Source organism: Schistocerca serialis, chromosome 2, assembly GCF_023864345.2.
Source record: "Schistocerca serialis cubense isolate TAMUIC-IGC-003099 chromosome 2, iqSchSeri2.2, whole genome shotgun sequence".
NCBI classification, from domain to species: Eukaryota; Metazoa; Arthropoda; class Insecta; order Orthoptera; family Acrididae; genus Schistocerca; species Schistocerca serialis.
In genome coordinates this window covers 436,018,954-436,037,951 of record NC_064639.1, presented here as the reverse complement: position 1 = coordinate 436,037,951, position 18,998 = coordinate 436,018,954, and the positions used below count along the sequence as shown (strand labels likewise).

The 18,998-nt window shown below is 37.0% G+C and overlaps 1 protein-coding gene across 1 annotated transcript in view; it reads right to left on the bottom strand.

Annotated features, from left to right (window-relative positions):
• Positions 1-18,998, bottom strand: part of LOC126456042 (A-kinase anchor protein 9-like) — a 499,264-nt gene that overhangs the window by 27,794 nt on the left and 452,472 nt on the right. Inside the window, exons 47-48 of the mRNA XM_050091796.1 lie at positions 11,044-11,262; positions 3,771-3,917 (exon numbers count right to left, since the gene is read on the bottom strand). Of these exons, the coding sequence (XP_049947753.1) occupies positions 3,771-3,917; positions 11,044-11,262 (366 nt within the window). The remainder of the gene's footprint in view (positions 1-3,770; positions 3,918-11,043; positions 11,263-18,998) is intronic.

Sequence of the window (18,998 nt, the reverse complement as noted above, 5' to 3'; positions counted from 1 at the left end):
TTCCTCCCTGCCTGGGTACTTAACTTTTTTTGCCAGTCAGAGTATTTTTCAAAATAAGTATACCAATCTGAGTATTATACTAGGCAGGGGATGCTGCTTGTGACACACAATGAAGAATGAAGTGGAGTGGAAGACTGATTGGGAGCGGTGGAGGAGAAGTGACAGAGTGAAGGAAATAATAGGGATGGTAGGTGTATTTTATTTATTTTTGAAGTTAATTCTAGCACTATATGGCCCAGACAAAAATATGAAACCTTAGTGTATGTGAGAGTGTGAGTACAGGAGTATGTCCCATGTTATATGTCATGAAGGAAACAAAGCTGCTGTGAATAAAAAATTTCATTGTCGGTGCCAATGCAATCACAAGTCGCTGTGGTCATTACAACATCTTTACATCTGTGTGATTCCAATTCTCTGACAATGCTAAGTTGTTTTCCTGATGAACACAAGAATTAAAACAACCAGTGCACCGACAAGTTTATACAACAAATCCATTGTGAAATCCTTTATAGTTATGCAGGCTATAAACATGTACTGTATTTGATCTTTCATTGAACCACATATTTAGTAACTTGCTTTGCTTTTGTACTTAAGCAACAGTGTGGATGTGTCTTAATGGAATGAAGTGAAAGGCATAGAGACAGCCACGGAGGTTGATTTGAGACAGCATGTAGTTTCGACTGAGGAAATGAGGATTGAGGGATGTGTTACAAGAAACATTCCCATCTATGCAACACATAGGAGGAGGTATTAGGGAGAGTGACGAGGGAGGGGCAGGGAAATAGGGCTGTGGGGTGAGGCGGCAGGGAGGGAGAGTGAAATGGCTAAGGTTGCGAAGCAGCCATGGAAACTGAATACATTGTATCTGAGGCAAGTGTTTCCACTTGGTGGTCAGCTATTCTTTCAGCCACAATTAGTCAGTGGTAATTCATTTGGGTGAAGAATTGCTTGGTGGTCATGTTCGCAGAAAAGGCTGTGCAGTAATTATAGCAGAACTGTTCTATGCATGACTACTTTCACATGTAGCCCTACCTCTGATGGGTAGGATCTCTCTGTAATGGGAAAGAATTCTTGTGAGGCCTTAATGCTGTCCACAATCATGGTGTATTATGTGTGTATAGATAAATATATTTTATGTTTGAGGACTTTCAATCTAATGAAAAGACAAAATGCTTATCTACCAGATGATTGTAGCTAAGACCGGAACTGGTAAAGAAGACTAATTTGTACAGGGCTAGTTCTTCAGGTCTGTGACAGCTACAGCAAGTAACCACAAAAATATTTGCTAAAGGTCTCACTGAGGTCTTCACAGACGGCAATGCCCTCTAAACTGAGTACACCAACAATGTACCATGTCATATGTGAGAGGACGCACGCACGCATCATGCACGCAAACACACACACACACACACACACACACACACACACACACCTAACTCTCCAACCCCCCCCCCCTCCCCTCCCCATGGAATGGAACAACTGCAAAGGAACACTTCCCTCATTATCCAATATTACCCCAGACTGGAACAATTCCACCAACATCATCTACACCAGGGGTTTGACTAGTTTTCATTGTGCGCTGAAATGAGAAACAATCTTGATACTTATGTCCTCCTTAATTAAATTCAGTTCCTCTCTGCTGAGCCATTAAGTAACAATTATGGCAATTAATGAATCATAGGAATAAGTCTGCAAATACCAGCATTGTTCTTGTTTCAAACACATTTTGATTAAATATAATTTCATGGAGCACTGCACTGAGAAGCTTATTAAAATTATTTTCCATAAGACACTTGATGGCCAGTTGCACAACTGCAATGAAGCTATGATCAGTAATTGCAATGATTACTATACCTATATGGAAAGATTTTTATGTCTGTGTCTGAAGGTAGAATAGTATGCTGATCTGCTTCTGTTTGCAAGTACATTTCTTCTCTTTCTACTTTTTGCATCCAAGATGATGTGGTTTAGCTGTGCTGTGAGATCTGACTGCATTGCTAGTTAGTGTTGCACAGCAGTGTTCAGTGAGTTGTTATTTGCATCTCATTTTGTGTCAAGGAGATTCTAAATTACATCATACATACTGTGAGATGACTTCTTTCATGTTTCATTCTGTACAGTTACAGAATGTCCACCCTTACAGTCAGTAAGATAATGTTGGCCATCATCACTCCAGCTGCTGTTAGGAAAATCTTCAGCTTTGTTAGTGACGAGATTAATTTCAAAGTGTGTTTGCCCTGCAGAAATTATTTTGTAGACACAGTAGTAGTAGACATCACTGTAGGCAAAAGCCAGTGTTCTGTACACAGCTGTTAAAGCTTATGTATTATGATTTGAGTAAATTTACAGTACCATTTCACTACAACCTCAACTCCCGTGGGTATTTTCTTTCCGTCGCTACAAGAAAATGTGTTTCTTTTTTTCACCAGATGCGTTTCACTTTACTGAGGTAAAGCATCATCAGTGGTCTGTAATTAAAGATATTTACAATTTGAATTGTTTTTGTGATTGAAAACAGTTCTTTAACAATTTGTTTGTTTTAACTGTTAATGAACTTTTTTTCAATCTTAAAAACAAATCAAATTGTAAATATCTTTAATTACATACCACACTGATGATGCTTTGTCTCAATAAAGCAAAACAACATGCATTTTCTTGTAGGTGTAATGACAAAAATACCCTCAAGAACTGTAAACTAACTGTGGGCAATATGAAGACTTTACAACCCGAATGAATGGTCAGGGCCCAACTGTGGCACAGCAAAAAGTCAACCATCTAATGTTAGAATGTATTGCTGAGTGTAAGATGGTTGTTTCAAAACAGCACTCAATACCATCTTCTCTTAATTACATTGATGGGATCTGTCTTTTTTCCTTACAACACATCCTTCAACCCCATCTCAATCGTCTTAGCTGCTGCCCAACACCCACCTCCACAAGTGGTCCCATGCATCCAACTCCATTAATCAGAAAGCCTTTGCTAATTTCCATAAGTCATTTGAATGCACAAGTTGGATGCAATTCTTCATGATCTTCAAATAAGACACACTTACATTAGAAACATAGGAAAACAATATTAAGCTTATGGAGAAACCAAAATATGAGGATAGACATTAATGGGGAGTAATAATGCTAAATTTACAAAATGGGACAGGATTAGGATACTCTTTGTTATCATTTGTGTTTAATGTTTTCATCAAGAGAGTTATGGACATTTCCACTGTGAAGACATCTGGAGTTAGGGCAACCAAAATTCTTATTCACTGCATGGCAATGCTTTTAATGAAGGAGGACCTATTAATGACTAAGTGATTTTTTTACAGAAAAGGAAAAAAAAGATTGTCATTTGAAGTCTACTCTTGAGTGGCCATGAAAGCTGGACACTATTCAAAATTATTAGAAATAACTGAAATGTGGTTTTAGAGAAGGCTAATAAGAACAAGCTGGACAGAAAGAAAATTAAATGAAGATGTTCTGAATGAATTCAGTGAGTGAAAAACACTTATCGCAACTATTTTTTTAAAAAAGTCTTGTTCAACCTTTATTTAGATATAACGATTTTTGGCAAATATACTGAAAAAAATTGATAAAGAAAAGAAAGAAGAGGTCTAGAAGACCTATTAAAGAGAAACAAGTCAAAGTTATCAAAAATGAGGAGAAAAGCACAAAATAGAATGACTGATTGGAGCCTTTATAAGTTTATTTGATTGAGGAAAGAACATACTAAATTGACTGCACAAGGCTGTTTAGCACAGTATGCAGAACTCTTACCTTCAATTGTGACTTAATCTTCTGTAACTGAACTTGCATGTCATTGATCTGACCCTGCAACTGTTGTCGCTCCTCTAAAAGACAGGTAAGTCTTTGAGTAAGGTCTGCATTATCACTCACGTGTTTCTCCAGTATAGTGTTCACACTCTGCAAGCAAATGCATTTAAAACCAACAAAATAAAGAGTAGAACCCAAAGCACTGAACTGAAAGTAAAAATGAAAATATATATTGCTTTTCCCATTTTTGTTGGTTTTCCTTTTTTGCCTTTTTATTCAGTGTCTGGGAGAAGGTATTAAAATTTTATACAGCCCTATGGACTACAGTATAAAAGCTAAAAGAACAGTAAAAAAATTAGTGTAAATGAAAAATAAAGACATAGTCACAGCAGTAACTAGTCATGGGCGAACTGCATCTGACAACTTTGTGGCTGATGAAACCTGTTTCTTGGCCACAGCTTCAACTCAGAACTTTGCCTTTTGTGGACAATGCTCTTACCAACTAAGCTATACAGGAATGACTTGCTTCCACAGATTCAACTCTGTCAGTATCTCTCTCCAGCTATCCAAACTTCACAGAAGCTCTCCTCCATATGTTGCTGTACTAGTGGTTCTAGAAGAAAGGATATATGAGGAAATGACTTAGCCACAACCTAGAGACTCGTTCCAGAAAAAAATAGTTTTACTATGTGGTAGATTATATGCTGTTTTTAAACTTCCTGGCAAATTTAAGCGGCTGTTTATGAAACAATGCCACAGGTGTGTATCTCTGTGTTGATTAATCCAAGAAGGCTAAATCCCTAGATGGGACCAGTGGGATAGCTGCAGATATCTTTCAGTGATTTTCTTTATAATTTTGTGATTTCCTGCACACCACTCTACCATCCTGTCTGGAGTAGCTATGGAAGCTATTCTGCAGTGCAAAGAGTATTTGAAGCTATCATATTTCATCCAAACATTTCAGTCTGTCACATGAGACCGAAGGTACCAGCAGTGTCTATCATTAATGGAATTGCTTATTTGTGAGGGTGTTATTCACTATGTGGATTGGTTGATAAACATCATTAAATAACTTGCCTTGGATAAAGCAAAACTGACACCAGCTGAAGTTGGAAAATTCTCAGTAGAATGCTGAATGAAATGCATCTGGCTGTCAATAGAGCAATGCATGATGCCTTCAATGACCACTGTAGCAGAATATTGTCAAATGATGTTTCACAAAACCCAAAGAAATTCTGGTAATATGTGAAGGCTGTTAGTGGCATCGAAGTTAGTGTCCAATCACAAGTGAATGAGACAGGAACTGAAACTGAGGGACGAGGGTAGCAAAGCAAAGGCTGAAATGCTGAACTCTGTTTTCAAATGTTCTTTTACACAGGAAAGCCCAGAAGAATTGGCCCAATTTAATCCTCATAGCATTGAAAAGATGAATTAAATATGTATTAGTATCCATGGTGTTGAAAAATAACTGAAATTGTTAAAACTGAACAAAGCTCCAGGGCCCAATGGAATCTCTACCAGATTCTATACTGAATTAGTGGCCGAGTTAGTCCCTCTTCAAACTATAATCTATCATCCCTCAAACAAAGAACTGTGCCCAGTTCTTGGAATAACGCATAGGTCACGCCCATCTACAAGAAGTATACGACAAGTGATCCACAAAATTATTGTCCAATATCTTTGACATCAGTTTGTTGCAGAATCTTAGAGCATAGCTCAAACATAATGAGGTATCTTGGACAGAATGACAACCTCAATGCCAACCTGAAAACATCCATCATGTGAAAGCCAACTCGCACTTTTCTCACATGATGCACTGAAAGCTTTGGATCAACGCAGTCAGGTAGATGGAGTATCTCTTGATTTCCGAAAAGCATTTGACTCAGTACCACACCTAGGCTTAGTGTCAACAGTACCATCATATGCGGTATCAAGTGAAATGTTTTTGGTAGGCAGGACGCAGATGCTGTCTTGGATGAAGAGTCATCATCAGATATAGAAGTACCTTCAGTTATGTCCCAGCGATGTGTGTTGGGATCCTTGCTACTCATGTTGCTAACAATATTAATAGAAATCTCAGACTTTTTGCAGATGATGCAGTTATCTATAATGAAGTACTATCTGAAAAAAGCTAGATAAATATTCAGTCAGATCTCAATAAGATTTCAAAGTGGTGCAAAGATTGGTAACTTGCTGTAAATGTTCAAAAATGTAAAATTGTGCACTTCACAAAATGCAAAAAGGTTGTATCCTATGAGTCACTGTTGGAATTGGCTAACTGATACAAATACCTGGGTGTAACACTTGGTAGGGATATAAAATGGAATGATCACATAGGCTCAATCATGGGTAAGGCCGGTGGTAGACTTCAGTTTATTGGAAGAGCACTGGGGAAATGCAGTCAGTCTACAAAGGAGATTGTTTACAAATTGCTCAAGCAACTGGTTCTTGCTCAAGTATGTGGAACATGTGCCAGATAGGACTAACAGGGGAAACTGAACATAGCAGGGTATATTGAATGTACACAGAGAAGGGCAGCACAAATGGTCACAGGTTTGTTTGATCTGTGGGAGAGTGTCACAGAGAAGCTGAAGGAACTCAACTGGAAGGCTCTTGAAGATAGATGTAAACTATCCTGTGAAAGTCTGTTAAGAAAGTTTCAAGAACCAGCTTTAAATGATGATTCTAGAAATACACTACATTCCCCTATGTATTGCTCACATAGGGATTGTGAGGAAAGGTTAGAACAATTAATGCACACACAGAGGCATTCAAACAATAATTTCTCCCATTTTCCATTTGTGAATGGAACAGGAAGAAACCTTAATAACTGGTACAGTGTGACGTACCCTCTGCCATGCACCTCACGGAGGTTTGCAGAGTGTAAATGTAGATGTAGATGTGGGATGAGTTTCTGAGCAGGTTAGGTAGAGGCACCAATACATTTTCAATTTCTCTGAGATATTTCTATGGCTTTTCTTTTTAAATACTATCCTGGTTTCAGGGCTCTGTCCCAATCATAGTCATTACAAATTCAGTTAGCTATCTTAAGATGTGTAATACTAGATGCAGAAGAATCACTTTCAAGTAAATACCATCTGGACTATGGGCTTATCACGTCTTCAGGCTAGGCATAATCTGTATAACCTCATACTGCACATACAATCTAATTCATTTTGTAATCTGGTCAAATTTTGTTAATTATCTGGCCTATGTGGTGGTTACTGTCACAGACAAGCACATACAATAGATGTTCCACTGTTTTAAGGTTTGAGTCATGACATTGTCAGTGTTCACATTGTTCAGTTAGGAGTTTGCATGGTAAAAAAGCAATTCTGCTCTCAAGGCTAAAGGACTATGTGATGTTGACTGGCCAGTGTATCATCCTCTGCTATAGGGCATGTTCTGGATGTGGGATAGAGGGGCATGGGGTCAGCACACCACTCTCCTAGCTGTTGTCAACATTCCAGACTTTACAACCACTTCTTTTCATTCAAGTAACTTCTCAATTGGTCTAACAGGACTGAGTGTATTCTGTTCTTTTCCTTAAACCAAGCAAAAATTCCTGGCAGTACCAGGAAGTGAATGCAGGTTCTCCACATCGCAGTCATACATGCTGAATGCTCAGCTATGGAGCTGTGGAATTTGTATGGTACTCTTCACGTAATGTAATCGTAATTAAATACTTTTGTCCTTGCAATAAACAAAAATATTTTTACTTACTTTCAAATTCTAAGCATAGGAGCAGAGCATTTCCCATTTATTAGCATATTTGCTGATGGGTGAGCACATAGCATGAACGTTTTGTAAATGTAGTCAGTGATTCTAGTCTTGCAGCAACTACTTTTTTTAACCTTTATTTAAACATGATATTTATTAACAAATGCTTACCAAATGCTGAATCATAATTTTTTAATAAAAATAACCTTTTAATTTTTAATTTCTGGTTGTGCGAAAGCAAATTAAAATTTGATAGACATGCAAAATGTGTTTTTGTTAAATAAAATAAAAAATGCATCAATAATACTGTTTAATCTCCAGAATTAAATTTTAATTTCTATTTGATATTTGGAACTAAATTAAAGTGAATACTCAAATTTTCATGCAAACAGTAATTCAAAATAAAAACATGTTGTTATCTGTATTAAATAATTATGATTCAATATTTGTTAAGCAAAATTACGATTTGTTAATAAATATTTTTGAATTTGACAGAGCACTAAAAGACCTAAGTCAAAACAAGGCTCCGGGAGTAGACAACATTCCTTTAGAACTACTGATAGAGTTGGGAGAGCCAGCCATGACCAATCTCTACCATGTGGTGAGCAAGATGTAAGAGACAAGCAAAATACCCTCAGACTTCAAGAAGAATTTAATAACTCAATTCCCAAGGAATGCAGGTGTTATCAGGTATGAAAATTACCAAATTATCAGTTTAATACACAACTGGCCATTAAAATTGCTACACCACGAAGACGACGTGCTACAGACACGAAATTTAACTGACAGGAAGAAGATGCTGTGATATGCAAATGATTAGCTTTTAAGAGCATTCACACAAGGTTGGTGCCGGTGGCGACACCTACAATGTGCTGACATGAGGAAAGTTTCCAACCAATTTCTCATACACAAACAGCAGTTGACCGGCGTTGCCTGGTGAAACATTGCTGTGATGCCTCGTGTAAGGAGGAGAAATGCATACCATCACGTTTCCAACTTCGATAAAGGTCAGATTGTAGCCTATAAAGGTCAGATTGTAGCCTATCTCAATTGTGGTTTATCGTATCACGACATTGCTGCTCGTGTTGGTCGAGATCCAATGATTGTTAGCAGAATATGGAATCGGTGGGTTCAGGAGGGTAATACGGAACGCCATGCTGGATCCCAATGGAGTTGTATCACTAGCAGTTGAGATGACAGGCATCTTATCTGCATGGCTGTAACAGATCATGCAGCCATGTCTCGATCCCTACGTCAACAGATGGGGACGTTTGCAAGACACAAACCATCTGCATGAACAGTTCGACGACATTTGCAGCAGCACAGACTGGAGCGCCTGCGATGGTGTACTCAACGACAAACCTGGGTGCACGAATGGCAAAATGTCATTTTTTTGGATGAATCCAGGTTCTGTTTACAGCATCATGATGGTCGCATCCGTGTTTGGCGACATCGCATTGAATGCACATTGGAAGTGTGTATTCGTCATCGCCATACTGGCATATAACCCGGCGTGATGGTATGGGGTACCATTGGTTACATGTCTAGGTCACCTCTTGTTTGTACTGACGGCACTTTGAACAGTGGATGTTACATTTCAGATGTGTTACGATCCGTGGCTCTACCCTTCATTCAATCCCTGCGAAACCCTACATTTCAGCAGGATAATCCACGATGGCATGTTGCAGGTCCTGTAGAAAATGTTCGACTGCTGCCCTGGCCAGTAAATTCTCCAGATCTCTCACCAATTGAAAATGTCTGGTCCATGGTGGCCGAGCAACTGGCTCGTCACAATATGCCAGTCACTACTCTTGATGAACTGTGGTATCGTGTTGAAGCTGCATGGGCAGCTGTACCTGTACACACCATCCAAGCTCTGTTTGACTCAATGCCCAGGCGTATCAAGGCCGTTATTACGGCCAGAGGTGGTTGTTCTGGGTCCTGATTTCTCAGGATCTATGCACCCAAATTGCGTGAAAATGTAACTACATGTCAGTTCTAGTATAATATATTTGTCCAATGAATACCCGTTTACCATCTGTATTTCTTCTTGGTGTAGCAATTTTACTGGCCAGTAGTATATGTCACAGCTGCAGAATACTAACACGAATTCTTTACAGACAAATGGAAAAACTGGTGGAAGCACACCTCGGGGAAGATAAGTTTGGTTTCCATAGAAATGTTGGAACACGTGGGGCTATACTGACCCTACGATTTATCTTAGAAGATAGATTAAGGAAAGGCAAATCTACGTTTCTAGAATTTGTAGACTTAGAGAAAGCTTTTGACAATGTTGACTGGAATACTCCCTTTCAAATTCTGAAGGTGGCAGGGGTCAAATACAGTGAGCGAAAGGCTATTTACAATTTTTACAGAAACCAGATGGCAGTTATAAGAGTTGAGGGGCATGAAAGGGAAGCAGTGATTAGGAAGGGAGTGAGATAAGGTTGTAGCCTATCCCCTTACCTTAGGGGTAAGTCCTTCCGCTCCCGGGATTGGAATGACTCCTTACCCTCTCCCTTAAAACCCACATCCTTTCGTCTTTCCCTCTCCTTCCCTCTTTCCTGATGAGGCAACAGTTTGTTGCAAAAGCTTGAACTTCATGTGTATGTTTGTGTTTGTTTGTGTGTCTATCGACCAGCCAGCACTTTCGTTCGGTAAGTCACATCATCTGTGTTTTTAGATATATTTTTCCCACGTGGAATGTTTCCCTCTATTATATTAATAATAATACGTAAGATATACAGGGTGTCTCGCCTAAGAGTTGTCAGGAGCATTTTCAAGGTATTTCAGCAGATATTTGCAATTTTGTTTTTCACTGTGTAGCTGGAGTTGGCCCAAAAAAATGCTGGTTGTCAAGTCTTTCATATAACGTTCATTGTAGATAGAAGATGTCAGTTTGTTTCCCACTACAAACAAAATGATGTTTAAAATTGAATTTTACATGTCTATTTAATAGAGCGGTTCCAAGCTAGTATACTGTGATTTTTTTTTATCAATACCTATTAACAGAGACAGTAGAACACGAATAATAACCAGTACTCCAGCAGCAACAGCACTGCCATGGCCCATGTTGACTGCTACCACCATGCAGCAGCATTGCCCAGTTGCTTCTGGAGTGCTGCTTGTTCTTCGTGTTTTATTATCCCTGTTAGCATATACTGATAAAAGGAATATTGCATGAGACTAGTTTGAGACTGTTCCATTGACTGAGGATGTAAAATTCTGCTTTGAAATCAATTTTGTTCATATTGGGAAGCAAACCGATGCTTTCTGTCAACACCGTGCATCACATGAAAGACGCGATAACCAGTATTTGTTTGGGCTGTCTCCAGTAACACACTGCAAAAGCAATACTGCAGATAACTTCTGAAACACCAAAGTAAATGTGCCACATGCGGTGTACAACATTAATTCTGAACATTACGCACATAGAGGGTACACAGAGCAAACTAAACATAATTAATGTAAGATCAAAGGTTAACAGTATAAATAAAATGATACATAATTTAACTGGTTTGTTGTCTTTTTCAAAACATATATCATTAACATTTACCTTAAGTTTGAGGAGAACTGGCTGGGGCACATCTGTTCCAGACTCCATGGCCTGAAGCCGACGGCTTAGTTCGGATGCATGAAGGCGTGAAAGATTCAACAGACGATGTAGTTCTGCATTCTCATGTTGTAACTGAGCTATTTCCTCTCCATTTGATCCAATACCGTTGCCTGCAGATAACTGCTGTTCCATGGTCACTATCTTTTTTTCCAGTTCTAGCTGCAATGAAAAAAATAAGAACATCACAATCTGAGGAATTTGTGGGTGTAAGCACTTCAAAATAAACTTCCTTAAAAAAAATAAAAATAAAAAAAAGGTTGGACAGACTATCTGAAAGAATATTTTATAAATATTCTGAAGTACACACAGACAAAATCTATCCATGTTTCTGAAAGTTTTTAAAAAGGGTTTTTGCACTTTTAAATTCATTTAACAAATACCAGTGATATTTATTCAAGGAAATCTTGTTTGACCATTAAAAAGGTAAAAGCAGAATGCATGCTGTCAATGATTTATTACTCTTTGGAATAATATTTGTGGGTCTTGGAATGAGATCTGTGACCCATCAGCATTGTCTGTTACAACCATAAAGTGGGTAGGTATCAAATCAGGAATGTTGATTTCTTGAATTTTAGATTATGTTTAGGAAACAGAAAGTGAGCTCAGTTTTAAAGACACAAACTGGTTATGATTTATAATGATGGACAATGGATTTACAAAGTTCAGTTTCAAGACAATTATATTATTAATGGGCTTGATTTATTTATATCATATGATTAATGTCCTGTTCTTAATCAAAATTAACAGTTTGCATGCATTGGTTTTGCAGAGAAAAGGAAAATTCAAATATTTTCACCATCATCCTTAACATACACTGCAGATCCTCTTGTAACAGAAGGAAACTCCCACAGAATAGACTTGCTATCCATAGTTTTCATTAGTTTCTGGATAAATGAACAACTGCAGATATTTCAGAGGTGTCCTAGGAATGAAGTTGGTTAAGTCAATTATCACACAAGTTTTTTTGGTTATTATTTGATATGATAAGTTACTTGTTCGATATTTTAAAATTTTGCTAGAAGTGACTTAGAACCTGGTAAAAGACATGAGAATTGTTGATAATGTGCAGATGGTTGTGCCAGGACAAACTCACCACTAGTGAGTGCAGAATGTCAACTGGGCAGCTAAAAATATTGAAGTTTATTGCTCATGATTGTTATTCATCACAATGGAGAAGGGGACATGGAACACATCATGTTAATTACACTTTGGAATTGTTAACAAATGGAATGAACATGTAAATGAAGAAAGTTTAGAATCTGTAAGTTCCTATACAGATAACCTCTGATGTGCTTGAATCATATATGATAAAGAATTCAATTTGATAGGAATACAAATATGCTGAGAAATTTTATTTCACAAAAAGTGTTTTATTGACTCATATTGAACTTCTTCACTTCATTTACTGATGATTGTATGAACTTACAATTTTCTGCTACGAATTGGAAGACTGTTAAGTTATTGCTCCTTTACAGATTTGTGTGAAACTAAATTGCTATTTTATTAGTTACAGTATGATGTACCATTATGAAGTGGTGGTGATATTTAAAAGTAAAACTGCCTTGACAGGAAGTCAACATCGGTAAACTACGGCATCATTTCCAGAAATATGATAATTTTACCCTTTTATGGATGTTACAGCTCTTGAATTATATACAGGAATGATGATGACATCTTACAAGGTTTCAAGTTTTATGATTTAGCTCACCCCAGAGGTATGAGATAATAAAGAACTGTGAACATTTAATCAGAAGTGTTATTAAAAACAAGAAAAAAGCATTTCATTTTATGGCCAAATTTGTTGTTATTTTATGTCTGATTTTGTACTGCTTTTTACCAATTTTGAAGTTATTTTGTTGCCAAATTAGTTTTTTGCTAATTTTGATGTTATTTCTTTCCCTTTCTGTTTTTTTAGTGCTATTTCCTTTGCCAATTTCCATGTAGTTTTGTCCATTAATTTTTGTCGTTGCAAGGCTCGATGTTACTTTTTTGGCCAGATTCAGTGTTTCTTTTGGGAGATTTAGTGTATTTTTTTGCAAGTTTGGTGTTTTTTGACAATGTTGGTGATAGTTTTTTGCAATTTTGGTGTTTTTTTTAGCCAATTTCAGTATTATTTTTTATGTCACATGTTATGATTTCCACAAAATTTCTGGTCCTTAGTTATTACATTCCATTTTTAAAGGCTATATGACCAAACCTAGACAAAAACCTGCTACACATATTCAGAGTCACAATACAGAGGCAACAGCAGAAATAAAAATGCATACTACTACGAGATACTTTACTGATATTGACTTAGAGATCTCAGAAGTCTACAGGACTTGACCCATTCTGTAGTGGTACATATTGCTATAATTAGTAGTAGCCTAAAGAGCATCTGCTGTGCATGGGTTCATTGGAATTTATGTGAATATGAGAGCAAGAAGAACGTGGGCACAGCACACAATGGATGTGTAATTTGGACTAGCCAGTGCAGGGTCACTTGTACTTTGCAGTCATGCTTTGGTGGCGCTGTGGACTCCAAAGAAGGAAGGGGCCTAATGACAATGAATCTTGTTATACAGACTCTACGCTATGCTATCTCAAGCTATGTATGAACTTATTGTTTTGGTCAAAAAGCACGAAGCATCATGTATCAACATTTCTGAAAAGCTTTGTTAATTATCAGTTGTTGTGAACTGAGAAGTTATTTAAATATTGAAGAGTTAAGGAATCCAGGTTTTGTGATTTTGTAGCAAGTTGTTTAAATGTAGAAGCTTTCTTATAGCCCTCTGCAATCGAAAAAGAAGTCATCCATCAAATACATGGCGCTGCATAGTAGGATTACAACATCAAGACAAAACAAGACATCAGTGGGAAATTCAGAAAAGAAGATAACTATTATTACAGGGAATGAGTAAAGACTTGGCATCGTGCAATGTATCAATCACTTAAAATCAAGCCACAATAAGAAAAACACCTCATGTGGTATCCTAAGTGAAGGATACTGACGAGAGGAAGTAAAATAAGAGACCTATAACAAGAAATTAAAATTTCATGAAAAACAGGAAAATGTTCATTATTGTTACGAGAGACGGAAATAAACAAGCCATCAAGACCGGTATGGTAAGCATATACACTGTAACGGTACAAATGACAGCACCATTATTCAAACTGAAGGGATTGTGACTTTAATTACACCCAAACAATTTAGACTGTCACGATCTTCAACAACAGGAATACCAGTTGGCAATAGCAACCAGGTCAACAATGAATATCATTCACATGTTGGAGTAAGTTCTTCGCCCATAAATCAGGAGGAGGTTATCCCACTACACAGAAATTTTTCGGCAAGCAGCTTCGACAATGACATGTGCTGCGACTGCTTCCAATGGCAACACTCCCATCACTTCACCGTCTGCAGCAGTGCAGCTGACTACAGCAGCAAATACACAGTGACTGGCTGAGACTGCGTTATACACGTGACGACATCGGCAACGTGCTGCAGCAGCTGGTACAACAAATTAGGTGAGCTTACAGTGTACTGCCTTCAGAAATTGTATGTAGTTATTTAATCTGAAATAATTGACTGTGAACAATGTTGAATAACATTGGATGACGGTGTAAATATACTGATAAATAATGAAGGTTTTTAATGTGATATACGCTTTTAAGTTGCACGGTAATTTAGATTACATGCCTGTCGCAACCGGAAGTATGGATAGTACGGTCTTAGCGGAAATTTTAGATAAACTTTAAGTACTAGAAAAACTACATGAACAAGCAAACAAAGTAGATGACATGGGGGAGCAACTAGATGAACTATCTCAAAATACTAAAAAAATAGACAATTTAGCCATAAAAATAGATAAAATTTCCAAATTAGAGGGTACCTTAGCTAATTTACTTAAGGAGTTCGAAACGAAGATAGTAGAGCATTGTGATATAGTTAGACCAGAAGTGAAAACACGGTTTAAAAATGTAAATGATAAGATGACACAGTTAGAGAAATCATCTTCCAGCAATTACAAAACTACAGTATACGCAATCAAATCTCAGAAACTCAAGGTAGGGTAGAAATACCAGAACTAAATAAAAAACATATTGAAATTTCTAGCAATCCAAATACTTTAACTGATCTGGAGAAGCATCTAGAAGAAATAGTAGAACAAAAAGTACTTGAAAAAGTAGATACAAACAGCACTATCTCTAATTCTGTGGATGATACTATGAGTAATAACAGTGAGTTACAGAAATTATGGAAAGAATTAGAAGACACTAAACAGACACTTAGAAGCAAAACAGCTACATCTAACATAGGATTACTGTGGGAATTACAAATAGGAAATGGAGTTAGTTTTGCTAAGCAGTTTCTACAATTTATGCTGGAAGGAGAAGTATAAACAATGTATTTGTTTATTTATTGGTTTAATTATTAGTCCAAGAGACAGTTTCGTACATTGTTTGTACAAGTGATTTAGGACAGTGGTAAACCTAGTTTGTTTACAATACAGTAGTCATTTTGACTACATTGTTGACATAATAAAAATGCATAATAATGTAGGTTGGTGTACTACATTGCTTCTACATGTGATTATAGCAGTTATTAAGTGAGATTACATGATAAGCACAATGTAAACTATATTATGAATTGACAATTAGTGAAATTTTATAAATGAGGTTTACTTATTATGATGTTCCATAAACTCACACAAAGAATAGAAGCAGTGGTCAAGCACGAACTGTTTTAACTTTATTTTAAATGCATTTAATGTTGGTATGCATTTTAGATAAGAAGGCATATGGTTATATAACATAGCTCCAGAATGATACACTCCTCTTTTGCATAAGTTTGTGTTTACTGTGTTCCTGTGTAGGTTCATCTTCTGTCTAGTTTCATACGTGTGTACACCATAGTTGTGTTTGAAGAGGTTTTCCTTTTTTAAGGTGCTTCCTTCTGTGAAAATTAGTATTTCATATATATACAAGCAAGGCAGTGGCAATATTTTTAGAGTTTCAAAAAGGGGTCTACAGGAATCCTTACATTTAGCTTTTTTTGTCACCCTGATAATCTTTTTCTGTATTTTAAATGTTTTTGTAGTATTTGCAGAATTCCCCCAAAAAATTATTTCGTACATAAGTAGCGACTGTATACTGCAATGATATGTTGTCAGCACTGATGAGCAGCTTGTATATTGATTGAGGATCCTAACAGCATACGCTAGTGAATTCAGTCGCTTATTTAAATTGTTTAGGTGTACCTCCCACTTCAGATCTGCCTGAACATGTACACCTAGAAATTTTGTATGACTGACCTTCAACACATTTTTTCCTTCAATAGTGAAAACAGGGTTTGCAGGATGGATGTTTTGTGTGGAATGAAAGTTAACTGCCACGGTTTTTTCAGAATTTATGATGGCCTATTGGCCTTGAACCAGTGTGTTAAGGTACACATAACTGATACTGCAGCCTCCTGCAGATTTTCCTCATTCTGTGATTTAATTAGACTATTAGTCATCTGCAAACAGTACAGGTCCTAGAACTGACCCTTGTGGGACACCATACTTGATTTTCTGCTTATCACTGTAAAAACTAGAATTTTTTGTGTTTCACTATCTTTGTGTTTTATTTCTGTAATCTGCTAACGATTACTGAGGTACGACTGGATCCACTTTTCAGACTGGCCTCTAATTCCATAATTATTCAATTTACACAAGAGAATGCCACGATCAATTATATCAAAGGCTTTACTTAGGTCCAGAAATAGCCCAGATATATGTTGTTTATCATCCACTGCTTTTAATACTTCATTTAAGAAGGCAAAAATTGCTGACTGAGTAGACTTTCCAGCTCTGAACCCATGTTGGGAGTCACTTATCAGCCTCTATTTATTTAAGAAAACTGTTAATCTTCTAAGGAGCATTTTTTCCATAACTTTGCTGAAGCCTGAAAAACTGAAACTGGCATATAATTAACAATATCACTTTTTGCACCTTTCTTATGTAAAGGTGTTACTTTTGCAGTTTTTATATTATTTGGAAACACACCACTCTCAAAAGATGAACTTACTATGTGTGTTAGTGGTTCCAGAATAAATGTGTGCACTAGCTTTGATAATAGCATCTGGTATCTCATCAACACCCACTGAATATTTATTAGGCAATTCTTTTAGTATTCTTGACAGTTCCTCAGGTGTGGCTGGATACAGGAATAATGTGTTTCATTGGTTGGCTGTTTGTCATGGTGTGGGGTGGGTGGGTGGTTTTAGGGGAGGAGACCAAACTGCGAGGTCATCGGTCTCATCGGATTAGGGAAGGATGGGTAAGGAAGTCGGCCGTGCCCTTCTCAAAGGAATCATCCCGGCATTTGCCTGAAGAGATTTAGGAAAATCACGGAAAACCTAAATCAGGACGGGCGGACGCGGGATTGAACCGTCGTCCTCCCGAATGCGAGTCCAGTGTGCTAACCACGTCATGGTGTGTATTTATTAACTGCTGTGCTATATTTGAGAAATAATTGTTGAAAGCACTAGCAACATGTTTGGGGTCAGTTAGTTTATTTTTATTCATAATGAGCTCTATATTACTGTGATTAACTGGCCTGGTATCCATTTCTTTCCTTATAATTTGCCAGGTTGCTTTAGTTTTATTCTTGGAATCACACAATATTTTGTCATTTTCTAGTTTTTTTTTGGTTTTGAAATAACTCATGTTAGTATTGTTTTGTATCTTTTGAAATATGCAATAAAGTCAGGACTGGTATTATGCGTGGAGTACTCATACAATCTTGTTTTATTTTGACATGATATCCTTATGCCTTTTGTAATTCACTTGTTTGTTTTTGAGTAGAGTTCAACATAGTTGTTTTCTTGGCAAAAGCCATTTCAAAAAAATGTTTGAATGTGGGCCATAAATTTATCGTATTTCTCATTGGTCTCATTACAGTCATATACATCTTTCCAACTTTCACCCTCTAGGAGAGAACAAAAATATACCACATTTTTTACACTGAAATTCCTTACAGTGTATTGTATTCAACTGGGAATTTAGTGTCCTGAAACATTCATTCCAAGAATTTGAGTATAGTGATCACTAAAACTCATGTTTACAACTTGTGTGTTATAGGCATATTTGCACATATTTATCAAGATCTGATCAATAATAGATGCAGAGGTAGGTGTTTCTCGAGTTGGTTCAGTTACTGTTGGACTGATGTTGAACGATTGTAGTAAATATATAATGTCATCTCTGAATTCATTGGATTTCAAGAAATCAATATTAAAGTCACCACATATAATAATATTTTTCTTGGGAGAGTGAATTTCTTCCAAGAGTTCCTCCATGTGATTTTAAAACACTTTTTTGTCTTCATCTAGTGACCTGTATACACAAATAATAACTGTATTTTGCCTTGGTAGGTCAGCAATAGAGAGGTCTATATCTTTTTCACAGGACAGTTTATGGTATTTAGTTACACCATTGAAGTCAATATTTTCTTTAACATATATACAAGTACCCCCATGACTCGATATTTTCCTACAAAACATGCTTGCAAGTTTGAACTGAGGAAGGTATGTTTGCTCTAACATATCTTGTCTGAGCCAGTGTTCTGTAAAGCATACTACAGAAACATAATTTAGATTATTTAATGTTATTTCTATTTCATTTAGTTTATTCGGGAGCGACTGAACATTTTGATGGAGTAATTTAAAATTTGGGGCAGGGAGGGATTCATTTCTTGGTTGACCACTTACCTCACTATTTGAGCTAGTGTACTTAGTGGTAAACAATCCTCATGTTTTCCAGGGATGGTATTCATGGTGTTTGTCATGTGGCTTGCTGGTTCACCATTTGTGGGTTCCCGTCTTTCTTCTGTCGAAATGTTCCCAATTTTTCACTTTTTTCCCGTCCTTTTTC